At 42.0% G+C, this 21,747-nt stretch overlaps 1 protein-coding gene across 2 annotated transcripts in view; it reads right to left on the reverse strand.

Annotated features, from left to right (window-relative positions):
- GRHL2 (grainyhead like transcription factor 2) overlaps positions 1–21,747 on the reverse strand; it is a 71,375-nt gene that overhangs the window by 19,649 nt on the left and 29,979 nt on the right. For both annotated transcript variants that reach the window (XM_054192840.1, XM_054192839.1), the window contains exons 8-12: positions 17,963–18,057; positions 8,948–9,106; positions 2,887–2,974; positions 2,660–2,796; positions 579–610 (exon numbers count right to left, since the gene is read on the reverse strand). In XM_054192840.1, the coding sequence (XP_054048815.1) occupies positions 579–610; positions 2,660–2,796; positions 2,887–2,974; positions 8,948–9,106; positions 17,963–18,057 (511 nt within the window). The remainder of the gene's footprint in view (positions 1–578; positions 611–2,659; positions 2,797–2,886; positions 2,975–8,947; positions 9,107–17,962; positions 18,058–21,747) is intronic.

Raw genomic sequence — 21,747 nt, forward strand, 5'->3', positions numbered from 1 at the left:
ATTCTAGGGACTTTCTGCAATTATTCCAGTCCCTCCAAAGCCAGTTACGGGGTGCTCCCATTTCCAACCTTCCCCCTTCCCAGGATCTCCCATTCTCCTTCCACCTTTCTCTTCTGGCGCTTGGGCATTCTCTCTGCAGTTCCTGCATTTGTCACATACACACCCGCGTGCTGCTAAACAGCTTTCAGGAACACAGTGATGGTCAGTGCTTCATTAAAAAATTCCTGGTTTTTAAACTATTTGAGGACCCTTATATATATATAAAAGGCACTTTATTATCAAATACATTTTCCTGTCCCTGTATGGAACCTTATGGCTCTTTAAAGTGTTTTACCCGGAAATGTAATAAAAAATAGATATAAAAAGCAGATAGTTCACACGAAGGAAAAGAAAGTTACCATAAAACAAACCTCCCTCTACCAGTTAGTTCTACATATTATTCACCTATCATTAGTGATGGGAGAACATGAGGAAAGGAGGAGAAAGGGGATCAGTTTTATCTGATTTTGTGTTTTGTGCCTGCTTTCTATGAGTTTGAACTGCTAACTGCAAAGTTTGTGAAACAATAAATGTCTTACCCTTCTCTCTCATCATCTGTATTATAGTAAACCTAGAAGGGTGGAAAAAAACACAATTAACTGCAAAACTCAGACACCTGCTTAACAGAATAACTTCAAAAGGGAGAAAAGACAAGTATTTTGCACTTTTTCATCTGTTAAAAAACCTTTTCCTTCTATAAAACACAAACATCTAGTTCTAATTGTGATCTGCAAAAAGTGTGGCTTAGAAAAACTGCTATTGACTATCATCTAGTGGAAATATATCAAAGCATTTTGACAGACATTGCCCTCTCTCCTGGTTTATATCATTTTCCCCACTTATTTTACAATCCTCTAAATCAGATCACTACTCACCTAAATTACCCCCAATATGATTTAAGCCACAACACTCACAAGCTTTTGTACGTATTTAACACTGTCTGAAAATCTAATTAAACTAGAAAGACCAACATTAAACTACAGGCCTAATGGAAATACAATTACTAATGGTACAGCTGAACTTTTTTGTACGGGCTGTGGGCAGAAGCTCAAGCCCAGACCATTGTTTTGTGTCAATCAGTATAGCTCACAGTCACTGGGACCAAATTTACAACAGCAGCAAATGCAGCTAACAGTAGCAGGGGAGGTATAAAATCACAGACTGTTGTCAAAGGCTTTACAGAACAGTCAGCCAAATTCCTCACAACGTGCCGCAGGTCCATACCAACCAGTGTACCAGCATTCCAGCTGCTGAGTTACTGTGCAAGCGTTGGGCAAAGGGAGGGCACCGGAGCCCCGCGTTCTGCTGGTTCTGAGGTCTGTAACTCATTCTATGACCGGTGGCTATGCTTTCATAATAAAACGTTCATAAATAATCAATTATTGTCATAATAGATCATACTTACATTAAATAATACACAAAACAATTGAAAAGTTCAGGATAGCAAGAATGCTGAGACTGCAACCTATAGAGCAGTAAAAGACAGGGCTGAACATTGCCTAAGAGCTAGTAAACTGGGGTACCTTCCAGTTAGTTTAGAAAATTATTTACAGGATTACACATGCTAAGGAACGCTTCCACCTTCTCCTGTTTTGAGACAAATCCACATTCTGGTTTGAAAGCCATGAGGACAGAAGGTACCCAGCACTGATATGTGAGTGGGCGTCTTTCCAATTTTGGAGAGTAAGTCAGTGACAGCTGTGATTGCAATGTCTGTGCTCTTTGTGCTTCGCTCTACCACAATTCTTACTGCTTTAGAATAAATGACAATTCCAACACTCAGTGTCATTTAATCTTCATTATTTTAATATTTTGCAGCAAGATGCATATAAAATTTCCTCATCTACTATCTGTCTTTATAAACACATGCATAAAGGTCACATTCCACTCCCTGAGATGTTAATAAATAACAGGTTCATATTCAAAAAATTGTCAGAGCTGACCCTCCAATTCAGGTTTTCAATTTCCCAGCAAGCAATAAAGTAGGTCTTAAAAAAGTCAAGTCAGCAAAGACCTCAGTGATAATGACTCCATGACTTCTGCACTAAGCCAATACTGAATATTAACATTAGCATGATAGATTTTTACTTTGTAAAAATTCCGACGAATTCCCAGATCTCTAGGTGATGCTGACAGAAAATGGGCAGTGATGTTTAGTGGGCATACTCTTGACCTCCTTACATATTTAAGCGCTTGGTCATCTTTTTCAGTTGTCACAGGGAGGGGGACCTCTGCTACCACAAGGTGGCACTTCATTTCATCAAGCCAAATAGCACATTCAAAACCAGACTTTCTTTCAGTCACAAATTAACCTCCTGCTTCAAAATTCTTGACTATTTTTTCCATTCTTTATTCCTAGCAGAAGAATGGCAAAACCATAACAAACACAAACTAGTCAGTTGTTAATGATGTACAAACTCCTTTTTTGCACCCAGAAATTGAAAGGCACTCTCTCTTGTAAGGTCTTTTTTTAAGTGACTCACCAAGAGCTGCATTTACCGAAAGGAGAGCTGAAACCAAAAGCCCCCAGGAACAGTGCTTTGTTTTCCTAAAACCTGCCTGGGAGAAAGCGTGTCTGGACGGCAGGAGGGCACCGGCTCATCTCATTGTCATTTCCTACCTGTCCAGTTCTTTGTAGGTTCCCAAAGTGAACATCCGGTATGAAGAGAACTGGCTGGGAATCCAGGTCAGCCATTGTTTTGAAGAAGGTGATATCGCTCTTTTTTTGCAGAGGCAGTGCACTCAACTTCCCTTCAGCTGTTAGGAGGATCACAAAGCAACGTGGTTATGAGAGGAGACATGTTAAGCGTGACTTGGCCCCAAACCAGAAAGGCCTGTCTTACTCACAGTTATTGCACGAGGCTTGGGAGGCCTGGCCTTTGCCTTTCTTCCTGTTTTGCTTCCTCTCTTCGTCTCGGATTTTTCTTTCTGCTCCCTGATGCAAAAAAGACAACCCACAGATATTATCAGATGAGGCCACTGTGAGCATCGTACCTTGCGATGCCTGGAACTACAGTGCTGGACACATCAGAAATGCTGAAACAGAGACTGGTTATCCCATTACTGATAAATCTGACCAGGTTGTTGGGAATGTGCCAGCTCCGGACTGATCACCTGTGCCCAAAACTCTGGCTGGCACATCCAGCAGCCCACAGGGCCGGAGACAGCAAGAGGAACATATCCACATGCAAGCTTGGAGGAGACGGGATGGACGGCTCAGGCAGCTGTTGCCACCACAACTTGCACAATAGGCATCCCGAGCCCAGTGCCTCTGCGATGGACAGAGTGTTCAGGCCAAATACTTTGTGTATCTATTGACTTAAAACACCCACAGGATTGCCATTGTCTTAGATCATGCCTGTGCTAAGCTTTTCCCCAAACTCTCTTCCACCCACCTTGTCTGGGGGTGGCATCACTTCACTGTGGCCAGCTTTGTAGAGGCATCTGAGATTTGCCAGTGCAAGAAGGCTACACTGACAGCTTGCCAACAGTGCAAGAGCTCTTACAGAAAAATACAGGCATTTCAAACAGGGAGAGCCCTCCAGAAACTGGAAAGCAATGTAGCACGGCCCTATTAGGCCCCAGGAACTCCTGGGAAGTTGCAGGCTTCTGTTATGTAAATACACTCCCAACAAGTTTAGAAAATAAAACTTGTTATTGACATAAAAAGCAGCAACACCTCCTTTGAAGTTCTCCTAATTTACTTTATAAATATGAATAGTCATGTTGTGAAGGGTATTAAAGATCCATATGCTCCCAGACAGTCAGCATGCAAAATTAAAGATTTTTTTCCAAATTAAAATTAGAAGTTTCCTTAAAAGAAAGGGGGGACGGGGAGGGGGAGGGAGGCAAGGAAAGCCAAAAATATCCATTCAAGATGGCAAAATTCACGCATAAACCAATGAAACAAGCTTGAAAAGAATGCAAGGAAAGATGTACTCCTGGCTCTGATCTATCAATAGATTTCCAGAGGCTGAAAGAGGTGGAGGAAGAAACAGCTCTTTAAAAAACATGAAGGTGTCTAACAGAAACATTGCCTCCAGACCCGGGTCCCAATTCAGTTGCCACTGACAGAAGACAAGGGAGTCAGAGTTGTGCCCTTATCAAAATTGTTTCTAGGGGCACATTTGTGTCTTTAAAGGCCACCCGTTCTTGGGCAGAAAGGAGCAAAACTATGCCTCACAGCCCTGTCCTGCAGAAGACGCATCCCCGAGAGCCCTGGGCTGCACAAGGTGGCTCTGCCAGTCAGCCACAGCCCTACCTACTGCTTGGTGCTGCCACTCTGCTGTCACAGGTAGTGGGACCAACCCTGAAAGTCATTTCATACACAGACAAGCATGAGTTCCCCCTCAGGAATGCAGAAACTGAGGAGGACTCAGCCTTTTATACACAACAAAGAATGTATGTTTTGCTGATTTTTCTTTAATACTCTCTGTAACTATGAACTTGGTAAAGCTTCACAGCTTTGTCTTCATTCAAGGCAAGATAAGATACTCCCAAGTCCCCTGGGGTGCAGGCAATCTCTGAGCAGGGCAGCCATTCCCACCCACCACTGCTTATTTGTGCCACAGCCGCGTTACTAATGTGGCAACTGCAATACCCACAAAACTATCTACCAGGCCTTCTGAGCTAGGAGAACCCCACATGGCACAGCGCAGGGATGCCCACATGATGTACGTCATTTTTGCCGGTGCTGAGACAGTGGAGCACAATGAGATTTTTGCATAGCAGAGCATTTCTGCTGGACAGTTTTCACAGCTGAGCCATCTGACACATACCTAATAAATCAGAGTTTGCATATCTCTTCATGACAGAAGAAATAACCCTCTCATAGGGGACTATAAATTAGGCTCTGATCAGTCAAATAATTGAGTACATCTTTCATTTTTTCATTGATGTCTGGACTTGGTATAAACGCAACAAGTACTTCTGCTACTACCCATTAGCAAAACACAGCCTATGAATTTCAGCTGATTCAAAATACTTCTTTTCCAAGTCTTCAGCTTATTTAAGCTTACGTCTTGCAGTCTAGCTCCAGCCTAGCAAAGCCCTTACCATCATAAGGACCACTGCCATCACCATTATGACGCTCATGCGTACACCTGTTTCTAGTTCAAGGCCAAAGCGTTCAGTATCTGGTAGGACAGGCCCATAGACTTCAGCCTTCTTCTCTCTAAAGCTCAACATTAATAGGCAATTAATACCCTGTAATAATCCATTTTCCCTATGACAATCCATACTGAAGACAAGAGAGCAGTAACTGCATATATTCCAAACAACATGTAGTTTTTCAGAGTAAAGAAAACGGGATTAATTTACTTGATTTTGGAACAATGTTATTGTATTTGCCAAGTCAAATGTTTCTGCTTCTTTTCAGCGAGGCTAATCACATACAGAAAATCAAAATATCTCTGAATTCCCAGTTCCTTCATACACAGTGGCTAAAGCATCTTGCAATATATAAATATAAATAGGCCTGGTAGCAAGTTTCCCTGACAACCTGCTTAAGGAATAAAAATTATATTCTCTTATCATAATGCAGCATCAGTGATGTGCACATGATAAAGAGACTGCAAGGGCAGAGAGAACTAGCATGGAGGAAACAAGATGTGCACTCTAACAGTTGCTTTGAAGATTGCCTACTGGAAAATAAACAGGGACGAAAGACTGGAGAATGAACAGGGAGCAAGCACATGATTACAACCTTTGCAGCCTTTATCTCCATACATTTATGTCACAAAGCACACATTGGATGTGAGTTGGTGTTGCTATTTCATATGTAAATTAATACTGAATTTAAGCAACTGCCTGAATAAATACTAAAATATATATAATATGTACCACTTAGTTAAATGCAGTCTTATTTCTTCAGGGATACTCTTTCCACAACAGCTATGCAGTGTTTCTGCTGGAGGACATTAATTTATCAGCAAATGTTTTTTTTTAAAACTGGACACCTGTACCTGTGATTTATCTAAATTACTATACAAACACACCTACTGGTCCTAAAGAGGCACCATCACTGCAGAAAAAACATTTGTAAGAACGCTGTCAGGCACAGAAACCTTTTTTCTTCCACGTTTCAAACAAAGATACATTTCAATACTTAGGGGGGAGGAATTTACTGTGCAGTTCCTCTTTGTAATAAATCAGGCACTTTTCTCATCAGCTTCTCTTTACGGTTGTCAGATTGGGGCACAATGGTGCAATTCACACTTTTAAACTATATTAAAATTATTATATGTTTGCTGTTTTTTTTTTAATGACCCTGTAGTACTTTTTTTTAATTGATCATGACAAAAAGGTGGGCAATAATTGTCTCGGCTTCACGGCCTTTCCCCAACAGGCAGCAAACCAGCTGGGGAGGGCTACAGAGGTGATCAAGGGACTGGAGCACCTCTCTTATGAGGACAGGCTGAGCGACCTGGGGCTGTTCAGCCTGGAGAAGAGAAGACTGAGAAGGGATCTCACCAATGCTTATCAAAATCTAAAGGGCAGGTGTCAGAATAATGGGTCCGGACTCTTTTCAGTGGTGCCTAGAGACAGGACAAGGGGCAACAGGCACAAACGAGAACACAGGAAATTCAATCTCAACATGAGGAAAAACTTTGAGGGCGACAGAGCACTGGCACAGGCTGCCCAGAGAGGTGGTGGAGTCTCCATCTCTGGAGACATTCAAAACCCGCCTGGACGCGTTCCTGTGCAACCTGCTCTGGGTGACCCTGCTCTGGCAGGGGGGTTGGACAAGATGATCTCCAATGGTCCTTTCTAACCCCTACCATTCCGTGGTTCTGTGAAACCCTGTCTCTGTCACTAGAGGGCAAGTCACAGACTCAGCAGAGGAACCGACCCAAGACAGGGAGCCTCCATTTAGCACCGCCTCAACCGGTGCCAGGGTTTATTTTGGCATCTTGTAAAGATGAGGGTACCCGGCCCCACCAGCAACCTTCCTCTGAGTGTGACGAATCCTCCCAGTGCCACCAGCAAGTGGAAATTTTCCAACCATTTATTTACTTACAAAAGTACCGTGACAAACGGATGCCGGTAAAGATACAGCAGTGTCAGTGAGGGGAGAAGCAGGCCTCAGTCTCTTTCCAAGTGCCAATTAGCACAAACCGTCATGTGAATTGACCTTGATAATTTTAATTCATTTGCATCCATTCAACTAATTTTCGGCCCTGCATTAAGTTAAAAAGCTCTGTGCGCATGTATGTGTGTATACATTTATATTATACAGATACAAATCCCATTATCGATACCCTTGAGCCCTCCAGTTCCCACTTTCAATATAGTTTTAATGTTGATAACACTTTAACTACCCCTGTGATCTTTTCTTCTACTTTGAGACAGTTTTGATTAAAAGACTCAACATCCATTTCCTGCTTCTTAGTCTGGATATTTGAAGTACCAATTAAGCCAACAGATGCAATGAACATGTATTATTCAAAATCTCCACCAGTTGTGTCTACAGGTCACCCTTGATGAGTTTGTGCTCTGAATTTCCTTTCTTTTTTTAAATAATTCAGATTTTTCTAATTGCTTTTCAAAAACAGGTAGATAACAATGACTTGTTACTTTGATATTTACTGAGCTTTTAACATCCAGCTGCAGCTTCAAATCTCTAAATATTTGACATTCAAAGTTACAATTAAAAGCGTAACATTTTGACTGCAAGAAGACCTCAGTGCATACATTTACATTCATTACTTTCCAAGTTTTTGCTCCACTAACATAACTGACTGATTAGCCCTCAAGATCCCGTTGTCAAGACAGCAACAGGGGAATGAACTGAAAAAGGGGAAGGAGCAACAGCATGGAGACCCGGAACAGTTGAACTCCTACCCTTTCCATTAAAAAGTTAATGCTACATATTGCCTGGGGCATGGCCTTTTGCCTTTCTATTCCCATCTGTAAGACGGGAAGACTAATTTGGATAAATTTCTGAGTCACTTAGAGAGATGTATGTTCTTGAATCCCTGAACCTTGACTAGAACCCAGGCATCAGCTGCCCCCTGGAAGGTCATTCCCAGCAGGGTTAAAGCCATCAGCTGGCAGGTGTTAAACACAACTGAAACGTGGTCACACTCACATCTAAGAATCATCACTGAGGTAATATTTCTGAGCAACTGTTTCTACTCACTGTCAGACTCATTAAAGCATGATCTGTGTTTTGGTGCTGAAAAATCTTAACCAATTCTCACAACGGAGTCAGGAAACCCATAGTAAAAATTTTGCAAAAGAAGGAATGAGCAAACAAAGGAAAAGAAAATAGTTACTGAACTACAAAGTGAGAATGGCTAATATATTTTTCCAGTTTACTTTTAATAAAAAAATCCTAGCAACATTGAAGCTTCCAAAATAACGGTACATAATCAAGTGGAGGGAAAAAAACCACCAGCTTTATCACTGGGACTCAGGGTTTTCCACTGTATCATAAAAAAGAGCTTAGCAGGCCTTTCAAAAAGGCCTGTATGTGCATTTCTCTATCAGAGACCTCTCCACAAAGTTTACACATTACCTATCCCGGCTGTCAGAGTGAGAAGGGATAACATCATCAGAACAGCACTTGCGTGAGCCTATGGTCAGCACTGACCTTCCAAGTAGAGACCTTCACCTTTGTGCTTTCTATGACTTTTTTGATACTCCTGTATCATGACCTATAACATGCTGTCCTTAAACACTCCAAGTGTTGCTCACAAGCTGAGGAATCCAGGCCAAAAAGGCTGCAAAGCAGTAAAATAATTACATGATAACCTATTAGATTTATGATATAGCTGATATCCAAATTCTACCATGAAACACAATTCTTTAGGGAAAGAAAAAAAGATCTTTAGATCTAAAGCACAGCAATAATAAACTGTCTAACAAAGTTCCTCTTCTATCCACAGTAATTGTGCTTTCCACTTACCTTGTCACAAAAAACCTTGATCTGGCAGTAGGCTCGGTGGATGGGTTTATTGCTGCGGTTGTTGTAGCTGTACGTATCAATCTGAATCATCAAAGGAAGCCCTTTTACTCCTTTTTGTGAGGAGAAGTCTGTGCTCAGGCAATTCACTGTGATGAAAATCTGTGTGCCAGAGAGATTGCTTTTAAAATGTAGTGCAAACAACAATTAAACTTCTGGAAACGCACATAAGCAAATTGGAAACTAAAAACAGACACCTCCCTCCGAAAAAAGATTTTAATTCAGCTACGATCCACACTCTGGCAATTCACACATTTATTCTCCACTTCTGTCCTAAGTCCAGCAAAGATGCTCCCATGCTGGGAAGAATGACAAACTATTAAGGTGTGTATCGATGCTTCAGTTTGGATCAGGAGCCCACATTTGAGATGAATCATTTGATGGCCCCAACTTACCGTGCTTTGGTTCACACCAGAGAGCTGAGAGTGCATGAGCTGGATTCTCTTTGGAAGACCCAGAGCAGAAGATGTGTCCAAGGAGCACACCTCACATGCTCCAGCTGTTAATGGTTGCTTAGTCTGTGGGAACTGACTAAAGATAATCTCAGATAAAACCTCCTAAAAAGTGTCTCACGTGGATGTCAGGTCTTTAAGCCCTGACTTGTTTCACTCTACAAACCTGCTTTGTATGTTTGCACTATTTGTTAATATAGACATAGGAAGATCATCTTGCATCATCCTTTCCAGCCATATTTTGGTCTGGTCTGTTCTTCTGAGAGCTCACAATTTAAACTCAGTGTGGCCAAAGAAAAGTCCTACCCTCCCCACACCCCCAATTCTCTTCACACTCTTCCTTCCTCCATCCCATCAACAGATACTCCTGATCTTCACTTTAAAGGTCCTTCATATCTTTCTTCAGTTTCAAAAATGCATCTCATCCTGTCTTTCAGACAGGAAAGGAGTTTCTCAAACACTTCTAAAACTACTCCCTACCTCTTCTCAGAAGCCCCCTTTGACATGTAGCATCCACACAACTTGACAATGCCCTTGGTTCCAGGAAAGCCCTGCCTGCCTTTGTGTCAGAAACCCATCTCGTGCTTTCCTTCTATGCCCACTTATGTCTGTTTTTAGCCACCAGTCACCTCCTGCCCTCTAACCTCTATCGCTACTATGGGGCAAGGCGTTTGTTTGTGCAGCACCTGGCAGAAGGGTCTCCCATCACCTAGTCCCCCAAGGACTACTTTGATGCAAAGCAAGCATTGTGAACTGAAACATCACTGATAGCTTTCAGTCAGGATAGTGTGCATGAATCTTGAGAGATGAAACTGTATTAAAAATCCAACTGTTCTTCTCAGTGACAAATATGTGCATTACATAGTAATTTGGGCCAATTATTTATCGACCCGATTCTACTTTTCACTTTTCCTCAGTTTAAAAACTACAACAAAACCCCAAACTGTGAACTAAGGAAAAGGCCAGAGAAAACCGCCAGTACGTATTTCCTGAACCAGGAGGATGTGAGACCTGCTCCAGCAGAATGGGCGCTATGGGGAATGAAGAGGTCTGCGGGGTCTCTCAAACAGACCTGACGCACACACCTCGCTGGGCAGAGAGGCCAACAGGTCCCTGGGGTCTGGGAGGATTCAGGAAGGGAGAGCATGAAGGAACCCCTCCCTGGTCCGCAAGCAAGGGAAAAAAAACAGTGACCAGAATACTAACATCCCTAAGAGAAAGGCAGCTTCAAATCGAGGGCTCCGGCAAGGCTGCTGGGGGGATACTTTACTCTAATAGCAGAAGTTAACATTACAGTCAGGCTTTTTACGATGGAGCCAGAGCAGCTTGTTTGCCTGACTGAGCTAATGGCACCTCCGCATTTCTGCTTCTGATTGTATCACAGAGCTGCATTTACAAATGAAATAGTTGAACTTTAACTGCGGGGAGAGGAGGGAGGCGGGGAAGGGCCCTAGGTGAAACTCTGATTTTGAAGCTGATAGTGTTATTTCTGTTTCAAATTACAACTTGATCTCCTCCAGCTCCAAAGGTAAGTGTGGATTCGGTGCACATGCCTTTGAAATACGCACGGCCTGAGTTTTCATTTGCCTTCACTCCCTCCTTTACAGTGTCAGGGCAATGCTTTAAAGTGCATGTGAACACAGAGCAGTGGAATGAGGTCTGGCATAAAACAGAACCTGGTCTTGCTATATTTTAGCCCATAGTTCTGCAGAGGGATTTTCCAAACTGTACATTAAAAGGTGAGAGGGGACGTGCAGCTATCCAGCAGTTTGTGCAGTTACCACCTTTGCTGCACACTCAGCTGAGAAGTGACAAAAGACCTTGTCCCACCTTAATCAACTACATACACTGTGTGTCATCTCTTCTGCTGCCTCCAGAAACTGAGCAGAGTAGGAGCGGCTGGGGAAGACAGACTTTATCGTTTTAAGAGTCCCCATACAGCAATAACAGATTATTCAGCATGAATAATAGATTGATGCTGTAAGATTCAATATCCTTGTCCTGACACTATAATCCATCAGGATCTCTCTGAGGAGCAATGACTGTACGTTCGTGCGCATGAAGTGTACTATACTTTCTGTCATATCATTTGCACCTCTCAGATAGACAGATGGATTCAAATTAACACAGATCATTTATTTTGAGGAAAATCTTCTGTCTCCACACAATCTTCTATTACCTTTCCTGCAAAGCATAACACTGACATTGTATTTGGAAAACATGGGGGGTGCGCAGAGGGAGGGGGAAGAAGTTCTGTCACTTGAGTTGATTGTAGGTGGTTTTTTTTCTTTGCGTGACTGAAGATTTGCACGGTTTCAACACGGTGGTGCAGCAGTGAAACGGGACCCGGGTAACCCTCTGGACAGTCCCCTTCTCTCTGCCCCTGCCCTGCCCAGAAACCTTCACCTCCTTGAGGCAGTGGCTGAGGAATGCACCTGCTCTGATTTCACCAGCCTGTCCAAGCACAGCCTGCCCTGCCCTTTACAACCCTCACCTCTCCCTCCTTTGCAGCTCCTGTCCATAATACAGGTACTCCCACTCGCAACAAGACAAGGAGCAAAACAACCCCATGGGCAGCCATGAAAGATTAAGTCCCATTCTACCTCTCTTGGAAGACACTCTGGTTTAAGAGTCTCCTTGCTCTGGTCTCTTGCATGGTAGAGTTACGTTGTTAGAAAATGTAGAGTTAAGTAGAAATGACAGTAGTGGGAGTACAAATCACTGCTTTTTTTTCCCCCAGGGCCCTGTCTACACTTGACTTAGAACTATTTTAATGGATGTGACTATGGCTGTACCGGAATTCGTTTACAAACTCTTTTTTTTTTTTCCTGTGCAAACTAGATTTTAGCAATGTTCTGCTATCAGGAACAAGTTTGGGTTGTTGTTATAGTGATGTCTTTTTTTTTTAATGTCTGCATATCTTAGATTTGAGCAATTAATGATAGAGTTCCACCCATCTAGTTTCCAGCTCAGGCATGCCACTGGCAATGAAAAACTAATTTGGAGAAATATCTGGTGCCTGAGAAAGTTTCAAAAGTGGCCTAAGATAATGACAACTCTTCTGTTTGTTATAGAGCGTGCCTAGAAAAAGCACTTTCTCTTTCGGGGAAGGCGCTCCTCCACAGTGTAGCTGTTATTATGTGAATTACTGACTGTTTGTTAAACACTGCAGCATAATTAGCGATGTACAAGACACAAACACAGTAACCTGCCTTAAGAGAAAGCAAGGCCCAGAAATGCATTTCCCCTTTTATCATTTAATCCAGCCAATATGACTCCTGCTGCGGTCTCTCAGCTTATACACTTTAAAGGTCTACAGTTACGAAACCTCTAACATAAGCCTTTTATTACTATTTACATTTCTGGCTCCCATCGTCTTGGAAAGAGCCAAGGGCAGAAGGGAGGGAAGAGTGTGCTGTAGCACAAAATCAGAAACTTAAAGCAATTTCTCTACTGAATAATGGTAACACATAGAAACTACACCTGGGTGATAGGTCTTTACAAAATCCAGTTTTAAAGGGGTTGATCCCTCCAGACTGTAACAACAAAGAGTTAAACGACTTGTCTCTTCAATGACTAGCATCAATCCCATCATTCCTCATATATACAGAAAGTGTGGCTTTATAGTTTCTCCTGCCAGCCGTTACCTTATAAATCCCATACAAAGGTAAGACCTTTGTTTTATTTCAATACAAATGTCTCCAGCAAATGTTTACACTACTCTTTTGAAGCTTCCTCAATCCACACCACACCCCAGCAACTACATAAAAATGCCATTTGCCTTGAATCCCAGATGCATACTTACTGAACCATTTGTATACACTGAAATTTCAACATTATTTGCTACCACAGGTTAACTCTTCTTTAATATACGCAAGTGTGTGCGCATGCATGACATATATATATTAAAAAAGACATATGCACGCATAGACACATAGACGTGGTTTATTAAAACAGTTGCCAAGTCTAATCCTACATAATTTCTGGTACTAATTCCCCCAAATAAAGTCTCTTCCTCCAACCTTTAAATTTTGAGACTAAAGAAAATATTAGTTTACTCCCTAATGAAACGAAATTTGATCTAAGAAAGGAGATAATAATTAAGACCAAAGCAATTCTTACACCAGTCAACGCTTTTCCTAAGAATTGCTAACAATGTTAAAGAAATATGGATTGTCACAATAAAAATCACTGATAGACTGTGCTGTTCTATCAGCTTGATTTTACAGTTGTGCCCACTGGAATCATAGCTCACTTTGGCCCACAATGTCTAAGAACCTAATCCTGCAAATCACTCACTCATTGAAAACACAGCTCATTACTGCATGGGCTATGCCAAAACTCATTAAATAACTGGAAAGGTTCCCAGAGGCTTCAGCATACTTTGGATTAAAGATCTACATTTCAGTTAAATATAGCAGGACAATGATTGCATGCAAGTATACACAACAACTGCACAGCACACAACCACTGTACACACCAAAAAGCATGTGCCAGCACCTGCCTGAATAATATCTCTGCCAACACGTCTGCTTACTGCACGTCCAAGTTGCAGCGCTTTGCAGAAATCAGTAATTTCTTGATACCACTGAAAAGTACTTTTTTGTCTGCTTTAAGACATTTTTCTTTAGCAACTGTTCACTGAAGTCACACTTTTGAATTTAAGGTTATAAAGTGCTTTCCATAAGAATATACAACTAATGTACTGTTTCAGAGTAACATCGTCCTAACCATTTTCAATTAGCAAAGTATTAATCAGAGAGAAGGCATCTCTCAAAGAGCTGGTATGATTTATGACAAAGATATTCTCCTTTCACCAGGAGAGTTCTGGTTCTTAATTCTCTTTCTTGCAAACTAACTTGTGTCAGCAATCAGACTGCAAGCAGGCAGATGTGTGCCTATCAAAAAGGAAGCTGAGCTCTCTGTTCCAAAGCCTCCATCAGAACTTTGTCAACCAGCCAGATGCTGCAGCAAAATCTCCTGTAGGGAAACAGCAAAGCAACTACCTACCTGCTCGCGTATCATAAAAAGACTTTTAAAAGATAGTCAAAAAGTCAGCCAGTTCTTGCTAATTGTTGTTTGTTTCCTCACCTTTTTTTTAAAGAACTCCTTTAAAAATACCAAACATAGTATTCAGGTTCAACCAAAGGGAGCCACAAATCACTTTGCTCATAAATGTTGCATATTTATATATAGAAATAAATACAGGAGTGAAAGGAAGATCGACTGTACAAAAAGAATTCTTCACTTCCTACCTCTGCTTTCTTACTGCACAGTATTTTTGTCTCAAGGCAGCATAAGAAAGAGTTTGACATGGCTGTAGAGCCTGCCCCTCATTTCCCTGTATCCTGCCCTGAACCACAAGCCCCACTGTGACCTCCATACAACAGACCCAGCAGAAAAGGATATTGTTCTAGAAAAACGTAGGGATGTGCCGGGCCCAACTCTGCTCTGCCAGAAGGCAAGGGGACTGCTGTTCTCGACCAGATACAGCAGTGGAAACGCTGTACTCTGACTTTGCTGCTGTTCCCTTAGTCCATGGAAAGCAACGGTGAGATTATTCCACAGCTCAACACGAGCTGTACCAGATTCTCTCTTCCATTGACTTGTTCTGCCAAGCAGCAGTTGGAAGATGAGGGACCGAGCAGCAAGGAGCTGGAGCCAACACCCCAGTTCCCTTCAGGTTACCGAGGCGATAAAGAGAGGCCTCTGCCTGTACTCTCCAAATGCCTCTTTCTTCCACATAAGATCCAACTGAGACGCTGCCTTACAAACCCTTCGCGGACTGTTAACAGGCAGGCTCTGGCTGTCACACTCACACACCCGCGTCCTGAAGGGCTTCCCGGAGGAGGGGACTGCCCTGCTTGCCTGTGGGAGGAGAAATCTGACTTTAAATCGGCTGCCCTCCAGGTGGAGTAGGAAAGTGAGAAATCCGATGCCCCAGATAAATCTTCCTAGATGTGGGATTTAGTCTCCCAAGAGAGACAGGGATATTTGGTTAGATGATTTCTGCTGCTTCTCTTTGATTTTTCGAGACCGCTCCCCTGTGCGCTTCCAAAGACCAGACTTTTCTTTATTTCTTCCCGGGCCAGTAGAGCGCTTCATCACATCACATCTCAGAGGCCCTGGAAAGAACTGCTCTGTGCCGCTTTTGTCTGACTCAGAAGAGAAAGGTCTTTGTGCCTGTGAGGTTAGTTTTAATCTTGAAATTGTGGTGAAGAGGGAAAACAACACTGAGCAGAAACAATGGAGCCAGTTTAAAGATCATCGTTCAAAAAGCTTAAGAAAGGAGAGTATGTAATTAGGCCCTGAAATTCTTCATCTCCTTGGATGAGGTAATTGCTGGAGAAAAAACAGCCTTCAGTGACGTGCCCAGAGTCCACAGCTTTCAAACACCGCAGCGGCATCCTATGGGAACCCCCAGACCCAGCGCAACTGGTTATTGTATTAGACTCTCCAACAAGAGCAAGCATGTGGGTACGTGTACACGTATGCGGGGAGGGAAATACTTTAGAGCACAGTGATAAGCCTTCAGGTACAATCTGATTTATGCCTGATAGACCAATACCAAAGCATGTTATGTCCTCTTACTTTTATCAATACATTTGCAGTTCAAGCTCCTAAAAGATCAGATATTTGATAACTACCCCCCAAAATAAATATGTATAAGCCAATTTGCACTTTAACGACTACTTCCTGCAGAAATACGAGTGGCTTGCTTAAATTTCACTCCTGACACTTTTTTAATCTAGCAACAGTAAGAGATTCATCATTTTAAAATCTTACGATGTTATATTTCCAGTGACGATTGCGAGAGTTGTGTTCTTGATGTTCTGGCACCCAAGGCAGGAGCGATGTGAATGGTGTGAGATCAATAACACCTGACATTAGTGGATGTGACTTTCTTGCTCCCAGATCAACGTGGTGCCTTGCCATGTCTGGCTTGCAGCTGCGAACCAAGTGTGTTAAAGCACTGCCGGCCTTGGCAATGGGGATGGTAGCTGCTGGTGGGACGAGACTGCCATGCTCTAGCCCTGGGAGGGCTTCCGTAAAGGTCCTTGGGAAAGTCCGTCGTGTTGGAGATCCCAAACCTGCATTTGCTGTATTTGCTTGCGTAATGATCACACACACACAACGGTCATCTGTTGTGACTGCAGAGGACAACATACCACTGCATTTTGAAATGGAATCACATAATAGGGGAATATCTGGAGTGGTGAGAATGTCATCATTACATGAGTAAATACAGCACCATTAGCAACGGGACCAAGTACAACTCTGCGTACCAAGGCCAGCTTTTGAAAGAGCTGGGTGGTTTTCAGAACTATTGTCTTTTCTTTTGTGCTCTATTCTTTTCAGATGTGCATCAGAGATGAAAATCCCTGTTGCTACAAACCTCAGCACCTTCAGTCAGCAAGTCAGGACAGCGAAGGGTAACGCTACCACTCCGTGCTTGATGCAATCTCTCACCGGACTCGCTCGATGCAATCTCTCTAACGCTCTGTTAGAAATGCAGTGGGGAATCCTGCATAAAGATGTCTGTATTTGAAAGATCCTTAGCATTACTTGAACATTGGACATTTTGTATTCAATAGGAAAACAGTATCAAAGAGCTTCCTAAGCGCAAGAGTGTTTGCTGTTTATTATTTCTACGTGCCCAAGAGTCTCGCATTACCCCCACTCATTTTACACAGCCTATTTCCCTTGTTGTTTGCTTTCTGGGGGCCAACTTCTTCTTGTAATTACTGGCAGCTTTTCATTTCTCCTACACTAGTCCGTGCAGCTGAAACGCTCCGCCACCCTTTGGATAACCTTATCTATAAGAAACTTGTTAAGGTGCTCTGCTGTCCTGGTTCATAGGTGCACTGTAGCAGTAACATCCCCAAACGCAAAACCTCATGTCTGAAGGTACTTGACCATTTAAAAAAAAAAAAAAGCAAGAAAGAAATAATGCAGCAGTCCTCAAAAATACATTCATTCCCAATTGCAAGGACCATCTGTGTAACACTATAAAAAATAATGACACAAACGCAAGGGAAGACATAGTCTAGCATACAGAATATTGATTATTGGAAATGTTAATGCTGTAGAAAGGAAACTGCTAATTTAGAGAAAGAAAATATTCACCTTGTGTCCTACACTGACTTTGTGAGTAGGAAAAAAACTTTTACTGTTTTTTTAAATGGAAAATTACTGAGAGGCCACACGTAGAAACTACACAGTGAGAGCCCTGCAGGTTTTCCTCAGAACTACACCTCTATTTGTCGGGTGACACAGGTGTGAACGCAATACCATCCCAACAGCCGTTACGTACCGTCTTGCCTTTTACAGATGGCCAAAATCCCTGGGGTCAGTGAAGGACCACATTTGCCTGGCTTTGCAGAGACTGATCTCTCTCACCTCCACCTACCTTTCTTATTATTTGTTAAAAAGAAGAAAAGTGGAAAAGGTGACTAAGGATGGATGGTACTTATAACGGGATACCATCTGCATGGTTTTTCCTCACCTTTGCCTCCTCATTGACATCCCAAGTAAAAGACACAGCATTGAACGCGATTTCTTCAATATTCCCAATGGTATTAAAACTTTCCTTGTAATCAGCTGTAAGAAATAACAAACAAAAGACTCATGAAAAAAGTTTGAACTTCCTCTTTTACAATCCGTAGTACATCTTTGCTTTTTCAGCTGTGTTGTCTAATGCATGAAAACTACCTCTTGTACTGTTTATGTTGAATTATTAATAAACTTAATTGCAAAGAGGTAATATACTGCAGCTTGAGTCTTATGCATAGTACTTCGTTAGCTAATGTCCTTCCAGAATATTGCTTGCTCTCAAAAGTGAATTATTGTGACTGTAGTGGGAATGAGTGGGTGCATTCATTAGCTTAGCCAATGGCCAAAATTGGAAAATTAATTAAAAGCTACTGAAACATTTAAAGGGCCCGTTTAAACCTTGACGTAAATAAATAACATTATGGTAAATCCTAAAGAAGCTTTCTAAAAAGCTAAGAGCTATCACTGGAGGAAATAATCATTCCTTGCCCAGCCATTTCAACTTTTCCAGGAATTACTGCACTGGGTGCTGGATCTCTGTTTAAAAAACACTGAAACAAACAAACAAACAAACAATAAGCAAAGAACCAAAAATACAAAGATCCTTTCTCCAAAGTGTGTATGATACTAAAATAGCGAACAAACAAGGTATTCTTAAATTGTCCAACTACAAAATCTACACCTTTTTCTCACTTCTTTCCAAAGGGCTGTTAATATTCTCAATAAGCTAACATTCCAGAAGGAATGCAAAGCAAGAGGAAGGAAGTCCAAATGTTAAAGATGACCCACCCCCCCAACCCCACCAAAAACAGTAAGGGCGGAAAACCATGTAAGACAGACAACTTCCACGTTTTCTTCATCAACAAAAAGAGGAACAAGACCCCTTTTTTTCTGCCTTTGCCAGCCAGCTTAACACACTTTCTTCTTTTTGATGACAGATTAAGAGAAAGACCAGGTTTGTAAGGAGGTTAATATCTGCTTGATTAAAGGAACTTCCAGATTCTTCAGGCAAATGCATCAACTCTCTTTGGGACACAGACATTTCCTTAGAATCCCCCCAGGGCTGTAACGGCTTTAATTGGAGTCGGTGCCAGAGGGCTGAGATTATGACACGCAGCAATCTTGATCTAATGTTTGCCCAAATCTGCACTTCAGAGGCACACTGAGTTTTGTAGTCAGTTATAGAAAAAGGATGTTTTTGTATTCTATAAATGAGATGCCCAAATGGTTTCAATATTCATTTCCTTTGCCCTCCTAAAAATAAACTGTTGGTCTCTAAAAAAAAAAAATTCTAGGTAATAACTGTTTTAAAATCATTTATAACAAAACCATTGCTGCAAGGACAATTACTTAGAATAGAATCATAGAATCGTTTAGGTGGGAAAAGACCTTTAAGATCATCAAGTCTGACCGTAAAGCTAACACTGCCAAGTCCACTACTAAACCATGACCCTAAGCACCACATCTACACGCCTTTTAAATACCTTTTCCCTGATCGGAAATGCAGGGATGCTGGCATTTCATGGGGCAAGTGAAATTGTGTGCCTGGGATACATGAATGTTTTCGGAAACAGTAAAAATCCACTGTTCTGACCATGGGAACAGCACAGGCTATTTGGTGGTGATGCAGCAAGTGAACATGGTGTTTGAGAGGGTGGGCAGGCTTTTCCTTCCCACCATGAACTCAGATCTCCTTTCTAAATGAAGTCATTGGCTTCACTATCTAAATTCAGTGTGGGAATGCAAATGAGGAATTAGAAGACACATAAGTAGTTTAATATGCATGTGCACACATCCACCCACCCCTTAAATTTATGATTCACCACAAAGTGCCTCGTGCAACTGACTGCTGCATATGGGCGTGCTGTGTAGGTGCACTTTGGAAAGACATGAACAAGATGTCTTGTAAAGACACATGTTTTCTTCTCCTAAAAGGCTGTCAGAACCTCGCATCCCAGCAACCCTTCCCTTCCCCCAACACATGCCTCCACTTCCTTAATCGCCATACACAAATCTCATGGAGTGTCTATGTGACATGCTGGTTAAAAGCAGAAGTGCATCCTATTCTCCCCAATTTACAGATAATTAAAGAAGGATCCTCAGTAGATTAAGAAAGCATTTACATCCAAGGATATTTGAAAGTTGTTAGTGCGACTACAATTTGTCCTCTTCTGCTGCTGTGAGTTACCAGAAATAGAAAATTGGGATGATTCAATATGCAAGAAAACAGCTCTACAGGAATTATTTCCTCTTTTGTTGGGTAAACTGGATATTAAACAACGGCAAATTTCAACATTGAACACTCATTTGCATGCATTACGTACCATTGTAGTAGCTTGTGTACTGTGCACATAAATAACACAAACTATCCTGCAAAAAAATATGGGCAAGACTCTGGAGCACAAAAAATTACAATCTAAAGCTTCCACACCCACCCTTTACGTCCATGTTTAAACCTGCTTCAGTATGTCAAATTATGATACTGATTCTAAATAATCAGTATTTGCTGCAATCTAGTGTTGTATTCTTTCTTTGATATTATTTTAAAAGAAAAATCCAATGTCACAGCACAGCACTGTGGAAAAGTCAGGTTACTTTTTTCCTTCGCTCCTGCTAAAAACAGTGAAAGTGCTTCCCTCCTTCTTCAGAAAAATCCATAAACAGCAGCATATAGCCTAAATTCTGGAAAACACCTTTCCTTCTTGCTTAATAAGCGTCAAGTCCTCAGGTTGATTCCTCAAGCACTAAGGACCTGCTTACACATAAGCACATGCTTATCCTATTAATTTTAACGCATCTTCAGACCCGGTACCACATCTCATCCATTCAATCACCCTTCCCCCCAGGAGGCGCACCAGCCAGCACACAAAACAAATTAAAGCAGTGACCCCTGCATGTCTGGAGTGAGGGAACAAGTCACTCTATTTCCTCTGACCTCCAGAGTACACCTGCAGGCCAGGAGGCAGGCAGACAGACCTGTGCCACCCATGAAAGCAGCACGAGCAGAGTCGTCACCCCTGTCTGAGGGCTGAATAGCTGCACCCCAGAACTAGAACGTCCCAAATTCATTTGATCCTCTGCCTGCTAAGGGCTTAAAGGTGCATCCATAAACAATTAAAAAGGATTCGTAGATGTTAAACATATGCTACAAACATTAAGTTATAACAGTATTAATGATTATAAAGCTCTATGGAACAGGTTGCAACGATTTATGGCTATTTACAGATAATTTTAAAGGAGCCTAATAGGTGATTAACCCTTTATATACTATTGAGAGTTGGGAGAGAAATCCAAACTAACAGAGAAGTGGGGCTATAAGCTGATTGCCAGACCATCCCCTGAAGATGGGACAAACCTAATACACACCCCTGTCCTTAGCAAGCTTCTCTCACTGCCTGTTCAAATGGTTCTCCAGGGCGTATCCTGGCATTTGCTAATCTCCCTCATAGACACCTAATTCTCTCTGTTAACTACATAGGGCCTGGACGCTCACCCAGTATTCCTTTACAGGAGCCCTTCAAGGATCTGAATTTTGAATGTAAAGGGAAATCTTCATAGAACCACGCAATAATTTAGCTTGGAAGGGACCCCTGGAAGTGATCTGGTTCAACTCCTACCCTACCCCTGTTCAAAGCAGGGCCAGCTTCAAATTTGGATGAAATTGCTCAGTGAGATCATCTGATGAGAAAACTGCAAGATTTTGCTAAATGCAGCTTGATGCTTGTATGGTAAATATAG

This window comes from Rissa tridactyla, chromosome 2 (assembly GCF_028500815.1).
Source record: "Rissa tridactyla isolate bRisTri1 chromosome 2, bRisTri1.patW.cur.20221130, whole genome shotgun sequence".
NCBI classification, from domain to species: Eukaryota; Metazoa; Chordata; class Aves; order Charadriiformes; family Laridae; genus Rissa; species Rissa tridactyla.